At 52.1% G+C, this 14154-nt stretch overlaps 1 protein-coding gene across 1 annotated transcript; it reads left to right on the forward strand.

Annotated features, from left to right (window-relative positions):
* The first annotated feature begins 1922 nt into the window (after positions 1-1922).
* On the forward strand, positions 1923-10392 carry LOC137141259 (uncharacterized). The gene is made up of 3 exons (XM_067530085.1): positions 1923-1984; positions 4976-5290; positions 8862-10392. The coding sequence occupies exons 1-3, from the start codon at positions 1942-1944 to the stop codon at positions 9287-9289; spliced, it is 786 nt and encodes a 261-aa protein (XP_067386186.1). The 5' UTR covers positions 1923-1941; the 3' UTR covers positions 9290-10392.
* The last annotated feature ends 3762 nt before the right edge of the window (positions 10393-14154 follow it).

Genomic DNA, 14154 nt, shown 5'->3' on the forward strand with positions numbered 1-14154 from the left:
GCCCAGCCCCTACAGTGTCCCACTGTGTGGGTGTGGGTTAAGATGAGGATAATTAGAGGTGAATAAAGAATTGATTTTTTTTTTCTCCCTGTTTGGTGGCTGAACTGGGGGGGGGGGAAGAACCACACCTTATTCTCTCTCCCCCCCCCCCCCACATGCTGAATGGCAAAAAAAAATGTTCAACTTGATTTGATTTTTTTTTTAAATGAAATGTTGAATCAAACCATTGTTTAGACTCTTCCCCCCCCCCCCCCCCCCCCCCCCGATGGTTCATTTGGAGAGGGCAATTTCCAAAGCTTTGGTTTTCAAGGTGATTTTTGTTTTGTTTTTGAAAACTGTTCAGTGTCTCCCCTCTGAATTAGTGGCTAGTTTCCATGCTGCTGCTCAGACCCTCCCCTCCCTCCTTCCATGGATTTTTCTGCAAATTTATTATTTGCCACAAAAAGTCCCCCACCTCTTTTAGTACCGCTTTGCATTGGTGCAAATGACAGCACGAGGGGCAGGACAAAGGTGAACTGGGACCGTAGCCTGTAAACTCTGCAGGGCAGGAAGTGTGTTTGATTTATATCTGTGCATTAAATAACCCAAGCACATAACTGTGGGTTGAGTGAGTAATACGTTAAAATCAGCGATACTTTGGATTTCTGAAGCCATTTCTGAAGAGAGATCCTTGGACAATAGAATGAGAAAAGAGTGTTTATGAGAACTCTGATCAGCGTTATATCTGTCCTACTCCCTCTTTAACTTCCTTTTCAACCACCAACCTCTGGTGCAAAGCATAGGTGCCAGTCAGCTAACTTTATTTTTTTCTGGTCTCAAAGCGGTTTTGAGCTATGACTAAGCTTTTAAAAAACAAGCTAGGCAGCTATTAATAGAGCTTGGGTTTATTGTCCCTCTTTCTCCTGCTGCCTTTGATTCACCTCAGACTTCTCAGAAAAGTTCGCTCCTGTCTGAAGATCAGACATGAGACGTTTCAAGCAGATCAGGTGACACCAGATAACAAACGTGAAAAATCAGGACCGGGTGAGGGGGAAATAGGCGCCTATATAAGAAAAAGCTCCAAAAATCGGAACTGTCCCTGTAAAATTGGGACATTTGGTCGCCCTACAAGCAGATTGGGATCTGGGGAGGGCAAAATCGAGCCAGCAAAGCCGCATACAGTGGAACGTCAGAGTTACAAACACCTTGGGAATGGAGGTTGTTCATAACTATCTGAAATACTCATAATTCAGAACAAAAAGAGATGTTTGTTCCTTCAAAAGTTTACAGCTGCACCTTGACTTAATGCAGCGTTGAAACTTTACAATGCAGGAAAAAAATGCTGCTTTCCCTTTATTTTTTAGTAGTTTATGTTTGGCACTGTGCTGTATTTGCTTTATTATTATTTTGTCTCTACTCCTGCCTGATTGAGTACTTCTGGTTCCAAATGAGGTGTGTGGTTGACCGGTCGGGTGACCAGATAGCAAGTGTGAAAAATCAGGATGGGGGGTAATAGGCGTTTATATAAGACAAAGCCCCGAATATCAGGACTGTCCCTATAAAATCAGGACATCTGGTCACCCTATTGACCGGCCAGTTTGTAACACTGGTGATTGTAACGCTGAGGTTGTACTGTACAATTTTTTCCAATTGCTGCATTTATTTGCAGCCAAGTTACAAAATGTGGGGGTGATGAAGTGTCTGAATCCTTTACAATCCTGTAGTAAAGCCAAAATCTTGCCAGTGGCTCAGAAAATTCACATCCCATTGCAAAGCAGTTCCAGGGTTGTTTTTAAATAAATCTCCAGCATTCTCAGTTGATAGCCATCGAATTTCCGGGCTGATTTACACAGGCCAGATTATGTCAGGTGGGCGGGACTTATTTCCTGGAGAAGTTTCCAGAATCACTTCTCTTTCTTTTGCCTCTGTGCAATGAAGTGGAGCAGTGCATTTCTGGGCATCATGGTTGTACTTGGCCCATCTGGGCTTTCTGATGACATTCCAGGTAAGAGAGCCAATTCCCCTTCCCTGCCGTTGTGTGGGGTGGGAGTCCTAAGCGAAAAAGGGGAGTGGATATGTCTTGTCTAGTGGATAGAGAAGGTAGATCAGTGGTCCTCAACGAGGGGTACGTGTTCCCCTGGTGGTACGCAGAGATCTTCCAGGAGTACATCGGCTCACCTAGCTAGTTTTACAACAGGCTACAGGAAAAGCACTAGCGACGTCCGTACAAACTACAATTTCGTACGGACAGTGACTTGTTGATACCACTCTGTATGCTATGCACGGAAACGTGAGTGCAGTTTTTATATGCCAATGGATTTATTTTAGGATTATTTTGTCCAAACGAGAAAGCGAGCCGTCGTTCAGTAGCAGCGGGCTGTGTTACGAGTCTGGTGTTTAAGCCTGATTTTGTAAGCCAGTCGTTTTTTAAATGAGGTGAAACTTGGGGGTAGGCAAGAGAAATCAGTCTCCTGAAAGGGGGACAGTCGTCATGAAAGGTGGAGAATCACGGAGGTCAAGCACTCCGCTTCAGGTCCTGTCCTGATGTCCCTGTTGATTTTTACAGAAAATGTTTTGGTTTTTTTTCAGCCTGTATTTTTCATTTCTAGTTATTTAGTTGCAAATCCTTGCAGCTGCTGGCTGGGCTGGCGAAACTTAGAGGCACAGAAAAGGCAGAGAGAGACCAGTGCGTGGAAAGAACATCTGGGGAGGGGGTTAAGCTTTGAATGCAGTTTAGCAGCTGGAAAGAGAGAGGGATTGCCAGCACTTTGCATCCAGCCAGCACCTCACATGAATCAGTCGCAGGGACCAACCCTGACAGCCCCTGGGTTCGGGAACCGGGGGTGGAGTGGGGGTCAGATTTGCAGCCTGTCTGTTCTCTAGCAGGGAGAGTTGACCTTGGGTTTTAAGATATTGGCGGGGGGAGGGAAGGGGGCATGTCCTGAGTGCAGCGTTAACTGGAGTTATGGATGCTGGGCGCTATACTCTACTTGGCAGAGACGTGCTTTGTGAACGAATAAGATGAATTCAGATCTGGTGCGGGTGATAAAAGTGTGTGTGTGTGTGTGTGTGTGTGTGGCAGTCCTAGATTGGTGGTGAGAGGCTCTTATTAACTCTGTACCCTGCCCATTCATTCCCGGGGAAACTCCAACCTTTAGATCTTTCTTTTCTGGGTTGATTGTTATAGAGGAATGCAGGCTCTTGTCTGGGCAAAGCCCCAGGGGAAAACGTGCAAGCCCTGAGTGTGTAGAAGGGATCGCAGGAAGGCTGGGGTCACATTATTTTCAGATCAAAACCCCCTTTGGTTTTGCAACAACAAATATTAAAAACTCCTTAGTAGCAAATCATTAAAAATCATTTTGTTTAAAAAAAAAAAAAAAAAAAAAAAAGTCCCATCCTCTCTTAGAGCCAGCTGTGTTGGAGAAGTTTTGCTCAGTTATGGACTATCAAGGGTTTAAAAAAAAAAAAAAGCCCTGGTTTGCTATCAAAAAGTCCTAAAAGCCATGACCAGGTTTTGCAAAATATTTCCCAGAGTTCACCTCCTAAATCCAGACCCAAACGTGTCTGGATGCACAGGAGTTGGAGACCCTCTAGCTCCCACTGGCTTTAACTACAGCTGCTGCCGGCCCAGCATTGCGAAATGAAATAGAATGAATTGCGAAATGCAAAAGGATGTTTGCATCATGCCCTTTCTTTGGTGCAGAAACACATCAAATGCAATGGTTGGGAAAGGAGAAGTGCCTTCAATCTTAAGGCGGCTGGTTCTGGGCTAGCACAGGGGTTTTGGAGCCCGCCTGGCTAAGGGCGTTCTGTTCCCTTTCTTTCCCCTTTCTTCACTGGGAATAATGTTTTCCCAGGAAACTTCCCTTCGACAAGCCTCCGGTTTGTGCCACTTTCATCTAGCTCCCATGCTCCGACAGCCAGCCAGAGCGGGAGCCTGGATTCTGATCTACCCAGCAGCCACTTTTAATTAACAATGAAAAAGGCAACTCATCTGCCAGCTGGGACCCGATCCAAAGCCCAGGGAAGTTGATGGGAGCATTTCCCATCGAAGGGGCTTTGAAACAGGCCCTTGGTTCTCATCCGCACCGAACAAAACTAAAGCAGGTGAGAGATTCAGGGAGGTGCTCAGGGTGGCAGAATAGTCTAGGGGTTAGGGCTCTGGTCTGCAGCTTGAGCGCTGGCTTTAATTCCCTGATCTGCTGTGAAATTCCTGTGTGACCCTGATCACAACACTATCCTGTGTCATTGGGACGAGCATAATTGCATTGCAGATAAGTACATTCGGGAGAGTCAGAACAAAGTGACTCGTTTTCTATTAGAAGCCAAAACCATTTAATTCTGAGGGATGGGGTGTGTTGCAGCTTTTCATGTGCCTTAATATAGATCTGGAATCTCTTCTTCTTCATACTCTCCCCCCCTTCCCCATATTTGTGTCTCTCCTCTGTTCTTCCCTTTCTGAAACCCCAGCGCTTGGAGTCATGTGATAAACACATCTCAGTTTCCATTTTTTTAAACCAAAATATTGGGTTTATATAGAAAAGCTTGAGAAAGTGACCCCCTCCGCCCCCGCACACACACAGGCTGAAAACTCAGAAGGTGAAAAAACAGAACCACCCACATTTCTTCTTTATAAATATTTCATGATTTTAAGGCAACCTGATGATATTTGAAGGCTGGGGGTTGGCAATACGTTGAAAGGCACAATCAAGTCACATCCCGAGAGGGCAGAATTAAGATTATGTGGGGGAACCAGCACCTGTAACTGAGCTCTTCCTGGTTAGCACAGCTCTGGGGTTTGTTTCCCCCTGTAACGCTACGATTCTTTCCCAGCGTAACATCTCACTTAAACAGATGCAGTAACCGACTGACTGGTTTATTGTCAGGGATGCCCTTTCTCCGACCCTTCCCCTTTATTGTTCCCCAGTTCTTGGTCAGTCCCTGATGCAGGATTGGCAAGCCGCACTAAAAATACTTCTTGTTTGAAATCTCACAGCTTGTCGAAACTTCTCCATGGCTGTGCCTGCAGGCGACTCTGGGAACATCTCGATACCTGTCCCCCACTCCATTTTAACGCCATCTTTCTTCGTGCAAAAATATAACACCACAACTTCGTCCTGGGAAGATGTCATTTTATCCTCTGATGAGGGCTCGGAAAAACTCCTCAGTTCCTTCAAGGAGACACTCTCCTTCTCTGGTGGCTACTTCAAGATAGAGAACGCGAGCAAAGGAGCTGAAGGCTGTTACAGGATTCTAGATGATATGTACAAGAACTGCTTGGCTGTCGTAAACATGACCGTGCAGGTGCCGGGTAAGTTCTGCACTCAGGGACCCCCCGAAAAAAGACTTGAGGCAGAAAAATCTGCTCTTTGCACTTCTCAGGTGGTGTAAAGCCAGTGGAAACATCCAGTCAACCCCCAGAATATGGAAAACCCCAGCAACAACCCCGTTTACTATGTACCCTCCCTGCAGCCCCAGCCCAAGGGACGGGTCGTGTGGGAACAGGTGAGGAGAGGGACTAGCCAGACCCATTGGCGCTGGGGGGGGGAGCGCGTCAGGCCAGCCCTTCACGACTCCCAGGGGGCGGGAGGTGCAGGAGGCTCTGAGGGGCGCCCCTCAGAGCCTCTTGCGCCCCCAATCCCCTGTGTGTCATGAAGGGCCGGCCCAGCACCCACCCGGCCTGGCTGGGGGGTGAGGCTGCCCCACCTGAGCCAGTGCTGGGCTGTGGGGCTGGAGCAGGAGAGGCGGACCCCCTGTGGCGGGTAAAGATACAGATCCCCCCTCCCCAGGGGTGTAAAGCAGGATGAGTTCAGAGCTAGACTGCACTCCCCAAAAGCCTGCGTGCTCTGGGGGGAGCCACCTACGCTGGCCAACGGGAGATGCTGAGGAGAGGGGTGTGTCCTACCCCTCCCTGAGTTCAATGCCTACCACGGCTGCGATCCAGGGGAATCCCTCTTTTGCAGGCAGATGGTTTAGCTGCGGCTCAAGTCACATCTTGCAGGAATACGTTCGTCACCCCCTTTGCTCCACGCAAAAGAACAGAGGAGCTGTGCTGTGGTTTGCGTGCTCCACTAGGAGCTGGGAGAGCCCTGTTCAATTCTGCCTGTCATCAAAGACGTCACCGTCCTTTTTTTGTAATATTCTTAGAGAGGCCACTCCGGTTTGTCCAAGCTGGGTGAGGGAGTTCTGGCAGCAGGGTCAAATGGCGGCTTAACGGCCCAATTACCTCTAATTATTGTACTTAACGGGTTTCTGCAGCCAGCGGCGTGCACAGCACATTTGATTAGGGTGCGCGCCCAGGGAATTTTTATTAGGGTGCGTATCCAGGGAATTTTTATTAGGGTGTGCACCCAGGGACTTTTCACCCGGCACACCCCATACGCAAGCCTATGTCTGGAGCTTGGAACCAGTTTAGCAAGGTCACTGCATTACAGGTTGGCACATAAAGCATTTTGCCGTTTACACAGCAGCGCTATTAGGAAAGGACCCTAGTTTTGCGTGCCGGAAACACCTTTGCTAGTCGGCATTTCCAAAGCCGCTTGAATGCCGCATTGGAGGAACGAACGGAAGTCGGCGCCGTTCAAAGGGGACGGGCGGTAGGCAGCTGTAACCAGCCGTAACTAAAAAACGTGTGTCAGCCGTTCCGGGCTCTTAACGTTGCAAGGAGAGCGGCTTGCAGACAGCCTAGAGAAGAAAGCGCTTTCCATAAGAATTTGGTGGGTGTTTAAACTGAGGGTTTGGGGCTTTTTTCTGCAAAGGGAGGAAGTGGGACGGAACCCGCTGTATGGCTCATCTAGCGTCTACACTTAAAACGCTACAGCTGCTGTAGCACTTCAGTGTAGACCACTGGTTCCCAACCTGTGGCCCAGGGGCCAAAAGTGGCCCGTGGGGGTCTTTCAAAGTGGCCCACCGCTCCCCTCCCACTGGCTGTAAGGATCCAGGTGTTGCCGCGGGGCTGCAAGACCAGTGCAGGCTCCTTACTGCAACCAGGGGGATGGGAGATCGGCGCTCCCCTCCCCTACCAGGGAGCACAGCATAGCGCTCTGCCTGGGTCCCTAGGCTCTGGGGTCCCAGCTGGGGGGGAGCGCTGATCTCCTGTTCCCCTGGCTGCAGAAGGGAGCCACTGCCTAGGGACCCAGGTGGAGCGCACGGAGCTACAGGACGCCCGTGCGGTTTCCCTGCTGCAGCCAGGGGCACAGGAGACTCCTTCTGTCTGCAGCCGGTGGGGGGCCGGGGTGGCTGCTGGCAGAGCAGCCAGGACCCACGATGCTTGAGGAGGGGCAGGACTCTAAAAACCAGGGCCTCCCGGTTTGGCCTGCACTGAGCCGGCCGCCCACCCTGACTTAGCGTGAGTAATTTGTAAGGGTAAAATCGTGACTGTAAAAACGAGCAGGGTAGCATCAACATGTTCCTTTCAATAGGTGGTGCCTTGCAGTCCTTAGTGGTGCAGACATCCGTGCATTTTGTATGAGCTGTTGGGCGGGTGCCCTTCGGGTTTGTAAAAACGATATTTGTGGCCCACGAGCCAAAAAGTCTGGGACCCCCGGTGTAGACCCTTCCTACCGCATGCACAAGGATCAGGCCCCGGGTCTGCCGAGGGCGGCGTTCCTGATCCTGAGCTCGCTTTGCTGTCTGAGAGCTCACGCTGGCTCGCTGCGCTCGTAAATCACTGACTCATGCCACTGCCGAGGTCATGCCCTGCCTCCAGCTCCTGATGGTGCACGACTTTCTCAGCTCGCCTGACTGCAGCATGTGCAGACTGCAGAATTCCCCCTCTGGGCCTCTTCGACCACGCCCAGCTCCTTCCTTGCCACTCAAATGGTTTCTTTGCCTCTGTCTTCACAGACAAGGGCAGATTCCAGACTGCTGCAGTGGGCAGCACAGAACAGGGAGCAGGTGAACATCCCTCAGGGCTGAAGGAACAGATTCAAGACTATTTAGAAAGGCTGGACATGCACAAGTCCATGGGGCCGGATGCAATGAACCCGAGGGTGCTGAGGGGGTTGGCTGATGTGATTGCAGAGCCATTGGCTATTATCTTTGAAAGCTCGTGGCAATGGGGAGAGGGTACACTTTACCAGGGCCTGGAGGCCCTGGGGACCGGGCCCAGGCTGCAACCCCCCTGGGTATGTGTGTGGGAGGGGCCCGTGTTACAAGTTTATACTGGGCCTGAAAAAATTCTGCTTGGGCCCTGTTCCCAAGCTTTCTGAACGCCGAGCCCCCTCTTCAAGGAAAAGAAACCAATCATGTCCCTCACTCGTCAGCCCCACCATGTGTTAGCAGTGCCCGCCCCTTTTCATTTATATATCTTCAAACCCCACCCTCCCCGCCATGTCTAGCCCTTCCCCACACGTCAGGAAATGGTGGAGTAGATGATCATAACGGTTCCCTCTAATGCAGGGGTTCTCAAATTGGGGGTTGTGACCCTGTGGGGTGGGGTCACAAAGTTATTATGGGGGAGGAGGCTTGCGAGATGCCAGCTCCCACGCAGGCTGGTAAGGGTGGCATGGCATGGGGGGGGGGTCGTCAGAGCCTGAAATATTTTCAAAGGAGGGGTCCCAGCAAAAAAAAGTTTGCAAATCTCCGCTCTAACCTTAAGATCTGAACGATTCCAGCATGGAGCATCTTAAAAATCCCGGTTCCCAGGCCTCATAAGTGGGGCTGCTGTCCCGGTCTCACCTGTTTCCCTCCATCAGGTTGGCCGAGGAGGATGAGGAGACCAGAGATCTCTGTCCCCCTGCTCTGAGTGGTGTCTGAAGCCCATCTGTGCACAGCCAAACTCAGCTTTCACTGTCCCCCAGGAACTTCTTAGTCCTAGCGGCAGCCCCAGGACCATTTAACCGAGTCACTTAGTGATGGGACCTTTCTCTCTCTTGTTTCAGAATCGGGGTCTTGGATACTTTCTGTGGTTCCGCTGCCATTGCTGCTGCTGCTGCTGCTTGGAGTGGTGTTGGTCTTGCTATACAAATGTGTTTTTATGAAAAGTAGAGGAAAAGTGTTTGCTTACCCGCAACAACTCCTCAGTAAGATGACTCATTTCTCTCGGTCTGCTGGGAGGGATCAGCAGTCAGAAAGTTCGCAGGATTCACAGGAAAGTGAAGAGCTCACCAGACTAGCGCGTGACAAGGATAGAGACCAGGCCCTGGGAATCAGAGAGAGGAATGGAGACCCAGCCCCAGAAAATGGTGAGGGAGATCTGCTAACTGGGGACAGAGATCTGACCCAGGAACCAAGAGAAATGGACCCATTAGCTGAGGACACAGACTTAGCCCAGGGAACCAAAGATGATGGGGGGGGACACATTAGCTGACGACACAGGCCCAGCCCAGGGCATTGGAGGAGGGTTGCCAACCCTGCAGGATTGTCCTGGCGTCTCCAGGAATTAAAGATTAATTTTTAATAAAAGATTCTGTCCTGTGCGGAAACCTCCAGGAATACGGCCAACCAAAATTAGCGGCCCTAAACTGGAGAGGGTGGGGACCCATTAGAAGGGAACCAGCTAGAACAATTTTTGATCGGCTTTATTAAGCTATAAAATATATTTATTTTTATTTAAGAATTGTTCGGGCTTCGTTTCAAGAGGTAGTCTGTTTTTGCACAGCTCTTCTCTTTGTGCGTCTGTTCTTAGAAGTTTTGGCTTTATCTTGTCCCTGGAAATCCTTATGCACTGTGAATATTTCCATTTCAATGGGCTGACTCTGAGGACTGGTTTACACTACAGCACTATACTGACATAACTACATTGCTGGGGAGTGTGAAAAATCCACACCCCCTGAGTGGAGTTAAACAAACCCAGACCTCTATGTGCACAGTGTTACGTCTCCCTCCGACAGCTTCTCCAGGAGGTGGATTAACTACGCTGCTGGGAGAACTCTTTCCCATCTGTTTAAAGTGTTGTAGCATTTGAAGTGTAGACATGCCTTCAATAGACAGGCTAAGCCCTGGCTGGATTGGGGCCATAACATACCTCTGACTACGGTCCATGTGATGGAACAACAAACTAATCCGTGAGTTGCTCTGAGAATTTGCAAAGAAGGTAGAGAGAAAGCAACTTCTTAGTGTCCAAAACGGATAAAGTGTGTGTTTACAACCGAGACACAAGGTGAGGGAGGTAGTATCATTTATTGGACCTACTTCTGTTGGTGGGACAAGCTTTCGAGCCGCACAGAACCCATCTTCTGGCGAAATAAAAGATATTAACTCACCTTCCTTGTGTCTCTAATATCCAGGGACCAAGAGCAGCTGCAGCCAAATTGTTTACAACAGACGCATATTTGTTCTTCTTTTTCTTTCTTGGAAGTGTTTCAGCCTTTGCTGTGGCATTATAGACATGGCTGAATTTCGTTCCTTGTTTAGTACCTTGAAAAACTTAGCCCTTTTTTACGTGTATAAATAAATATATTTTAAAGCTAACTGTGTACTGGTGTTTTTTAATGTAAGAAAAAGTAGCTAGCCAGAAAACGGAAGTAAAACTTGGGAGTGGCCATGCTCTGAATGTGCTGCCATCACAGCATCGAGGGAATCAGAGGAATAACCATCGACACTGAGGCGTTTACTGAGAAAAAAGTGTTAAATAGAAAGCTGTCCTATTATTATCTATATGACCAAAGCACTCAGGAGCCCAGACACGGATCAGCACGCAGCTCTGTGCAACACCGAACAAAGAATCACGGTATCAGAGAAGGTTAAGGTTGGAAGGGACCACAGGAGGTCATCGAGTCTAACCCCCTGCTCACAGCAGGACCAACCCCAACTAAATCATCCCTCGAGGAGCTGACCATGTTAGAATAAGACAGAGAACAGATGGGGGACCCCAAGGGCCAGTGGCTGCACTTTTCAGCAGGACAGGCTGCGGTCTTAGCACACCAGTCCCCTAACCATTGTCAGGTTGGCTGCAGGTTCCCCGGCACAGGAGAGATTTGAAGGAGGGCAACGCGACGGCATTGTGAACGGTGATGGTGAACGCCTCCCCAGCGTGAGGGGGCAGCGTGACAGATAGCCCGAAGGGGCAACGGAGGCTGGCATGACTGGGAGACGGGATCAACATCTTGCTAGTGAACGGGAGAGGCTAGGTAGAGTGCGGATTGTGAGGACAAGCATGTCTGTCTGTCTATGGTGGTTATGTCCTGTCCCCACCACATCACCGTCGTATGTGAGCATCTCACGGTCTTTGAATGGGTTTATCGTCCCAGCATCCCTGTGTGTGTAACTTGAATTGTCCCCTTGAGAAAGGAGCAGTGGTTGTCGGCAGACTGCACACGGACTAGGTCGTCAGCTGTGTACCCTACGCCCGCAGGTGCGGGTAACCTGGGGGTCGGGATTCGCAGTTCTTCCCCATGAACGAGGAATTCCCAGTAGGGAGCTAATGCTTTATTAACACCAGCCTGACCGTGCCCTCTCCCTAGCACGGACCCAGGCTAATCTCCTTCGCTCCTGCTACAGGTTCCTGCTAGGGCCGAGGTTCACCTGAGAACCGGGCAGCCAGATCCATGCCGCCTGCCCTGCAGAGACTGTGTTACAGTGCAGGGCGTCCGGCGCGGCACGTGCTGCCACCTGCCTTCCTCCGCCGCCTCCAATACAGCCGGCAGCTCTTCTGCCTCCACCTGCGACCTCTCTGAGCTGCCGGTCTTTGCCTGACACCTCCTCAGGACCTGGAAACGAGTCTCCGCGCCCAGATCCGTTAGCGGCCGGTGGCGCAGTCCTCGGTGCGCCAGCCTCAGAGACCTCCTGGAGTACGATGGCAGGGTGTGGTGGAGTCGGTGGCGCTCGGCCAGCGCGTGGGCCTCCCGGTGTGTGCCTGGCCTCCTGCTTCTCTTGCTTTCCTCGAGCAGGTCCTGCGGAGGAGTGCTCCTGACCCATCCTTCACCCCCCGGCCCGCCGGAGCATGTCCTCGGGCACCCGCCCTGCCAGCTTCCCGGGCAGCCTGGAGCCCATCCAGCCGCTCCGCCTCCGAGCCGCGACCAGAGAATGTCTGTGCTGCACGCGCTTGTGCTCTGCCCATGTCCTCGTCCTCCGGTCCTGCCCCCCAGCACCGAGTGGCAGGGCCGGCTGCTACCTGAGAGCGTGAGGATCCCCGGTGGGCCAGCCGGTACCCCAGTTTGGAGCCCTGGCCCGCTGGGTGGCTCCTCCAAGAGCCGTAGGCAGGGGCGCGTACCCGGCGCAGTTCACCACCTCCCCCCACACCTGTCCCTTTTGTGGTGGCAGCGGGAGACCCGGGCGCACCTCTATGGCGTTGCAGCCCCTCTTCCAGAAGCTCTCGCTTCTCCCCGCACCACCTGGTCCATGCACGAGGCCGCGAGACCTCAGCCAACTCCCGGCGCTGGCCCGGATGGCCATTAATCACTCCAGGAGGAGGAAGCAGGTAGGGGTTCGCTCTGTGACTGAGAGGTCTATTTCCGGTCCCTTGTCCGCTCCCATCTCTGGGCAGGCTTCCTCTGGGCTGTGTCCACTGATTCCCGGACGCCTCTGAGGAGCCGTGGGGGCTGGCAGGGGTCCTCTGCTCAGGGTCCCCCTCCAGATCCCTGATTTTCCACCTTTGACTGCGCTCCTGTTCCTGTTTTCTCCTCAGTCCTTCCCCATCAACCAGAGCCTGGATTTCGTGGTTCCTCCCCTTTTGTCGAGGGATTTAGTATTTGGACCTGCCTGTACAAATACTTCATCGAGCCCAAGAGACGTGACTCGCAGGTACTGGCTCTGTTTACCCCCTTATCCCGCCCATGAGGGTGAGGGACGGCTAATCTGTGTTGCCTTTTTCTCAGACCCCCTGAAAGGCGACTGACCCCGGACGCAAGGAGTTGAATTCCCCCGGTGTTTCATACTTTGATTCCACCCCTGCCCTGCCAGCTCATCTCTGCCTTGACCGTGTTCATTTAAGGTGACCAGCTGTCCCAATTTGATAGGGACAGTCCTGATATTTGGGGCTTTTTCTTATATTGGAGCCTATTACCCGCAACCCCCTGCCCGATTTTTCACACTTGCTACCTGTTCGCCCTAGGTCCCTTCCCATTAGCTGCCCTCCACCCCCTTCTGCCTTTCCGCTCGTCCTACAGCGTCCCTCCGTAACGGTAGCCGTGTCGTGGGAGCGCCGACAAGCCCGGTCAATGTAGAACAGAAAGACGAGAGTTAACGATCCAAGGATCAGACGGGAGATAACAGGCGGATCCAGACAGACGGGAGTGCAAGGAAACCACATGCTCTAGAGCAGCATTTCTGCATGCGGCCACCTGGAGATTTTCCTCGGGCCACAGCCTCCTGGGTGGTGATTGCCTCCGTCTTCCAGGTCCAATCCCCGCACCCCGCTGCTCCACCCTCTGGCTTGATCTTCCCAGCCCATCCCCTTGTCCCTTGACAAGAACCTCCTGCTCTCTACAGCCTCTGCCACATCTGTCTGCCCCATTCCCAGTTAAAAGGCCCAGCCCACCCCATGCGCATGGTCCCTGCTGCACGTGGGGCTTTGGGGACTTGTTACCGGACACTGGCTGTCTGGCTGCCCCTTCTGGGTATCCGGGTCCCCGCTCCCAGCCTGCTCCCAGGCAGCTCTGCTCCGTGACCTGGCTTCCCTCCTTTGCGGCAAGGAGGGTGCAGTTTCCCCCCCTCGGCCAGGCCCCCTTCTCCGTCTCGCAGCATCAGTCACTGCTTCCCAGGCTAGAGGTCCCGCTCCTCCCGTAAGCGTGGCCTGCGTTCTTTGTTCAAGGGTGACCGAGCTCCGTCATTTTGCAGTGTGGACCCAGCTCGAGCCACGGCCCGGTGGCGTCAGAAGGGCTGAGTAGCGCAGCACGGACGGGTTAGCCCGGCAGTGTAACTTGTAAGTACCGGTTCACGGAGCAGTGTGGACACTCAAACCCTGGGCTTGGAAACACCATGTCCACATGCCCAGGGCCCACAGCCCAGATCCGGGTTTCCCATGCAGTGTGGACGCTCAAAGCCAGGTCCCACAGATCTGGGTTTACAACACGGTGTAGAGCTACCCCCCAGAGGTTAGGGAGCCCCTCTGGCTGCGTTTGCATCTCAGCGGGCCCCTCTCCTTTCCCCAGCGCTATTCCTACCGTGCATCGATAAGGGACCCAGATTCAGCTGTGTCAGAGACAGTCTCTCTCTCCGTCCCCGTGCCCAGCTATTCCTCCCTGTCAATCCGCCACCTGCCACTCCGTGACCAGCTGTCTCGCCCCATATGAG

Source organism: Emydura macquarii, unplaced genomic scaffold (assembly GCF_026122565.2).
Source record: "Emydura macquarii macquarii isolate MOO-44397 ecotype Brisbane River unplaced genomic scaffold, CSIRO-AGI_Emac_v2 contig_3035, whole genome shotgun sequence".
Classification (NCBI taxonomy): Eukaryota; Metazoa; Chordata; order Testudines; family Chelidae; genus Emydura; species Emydura macquarii.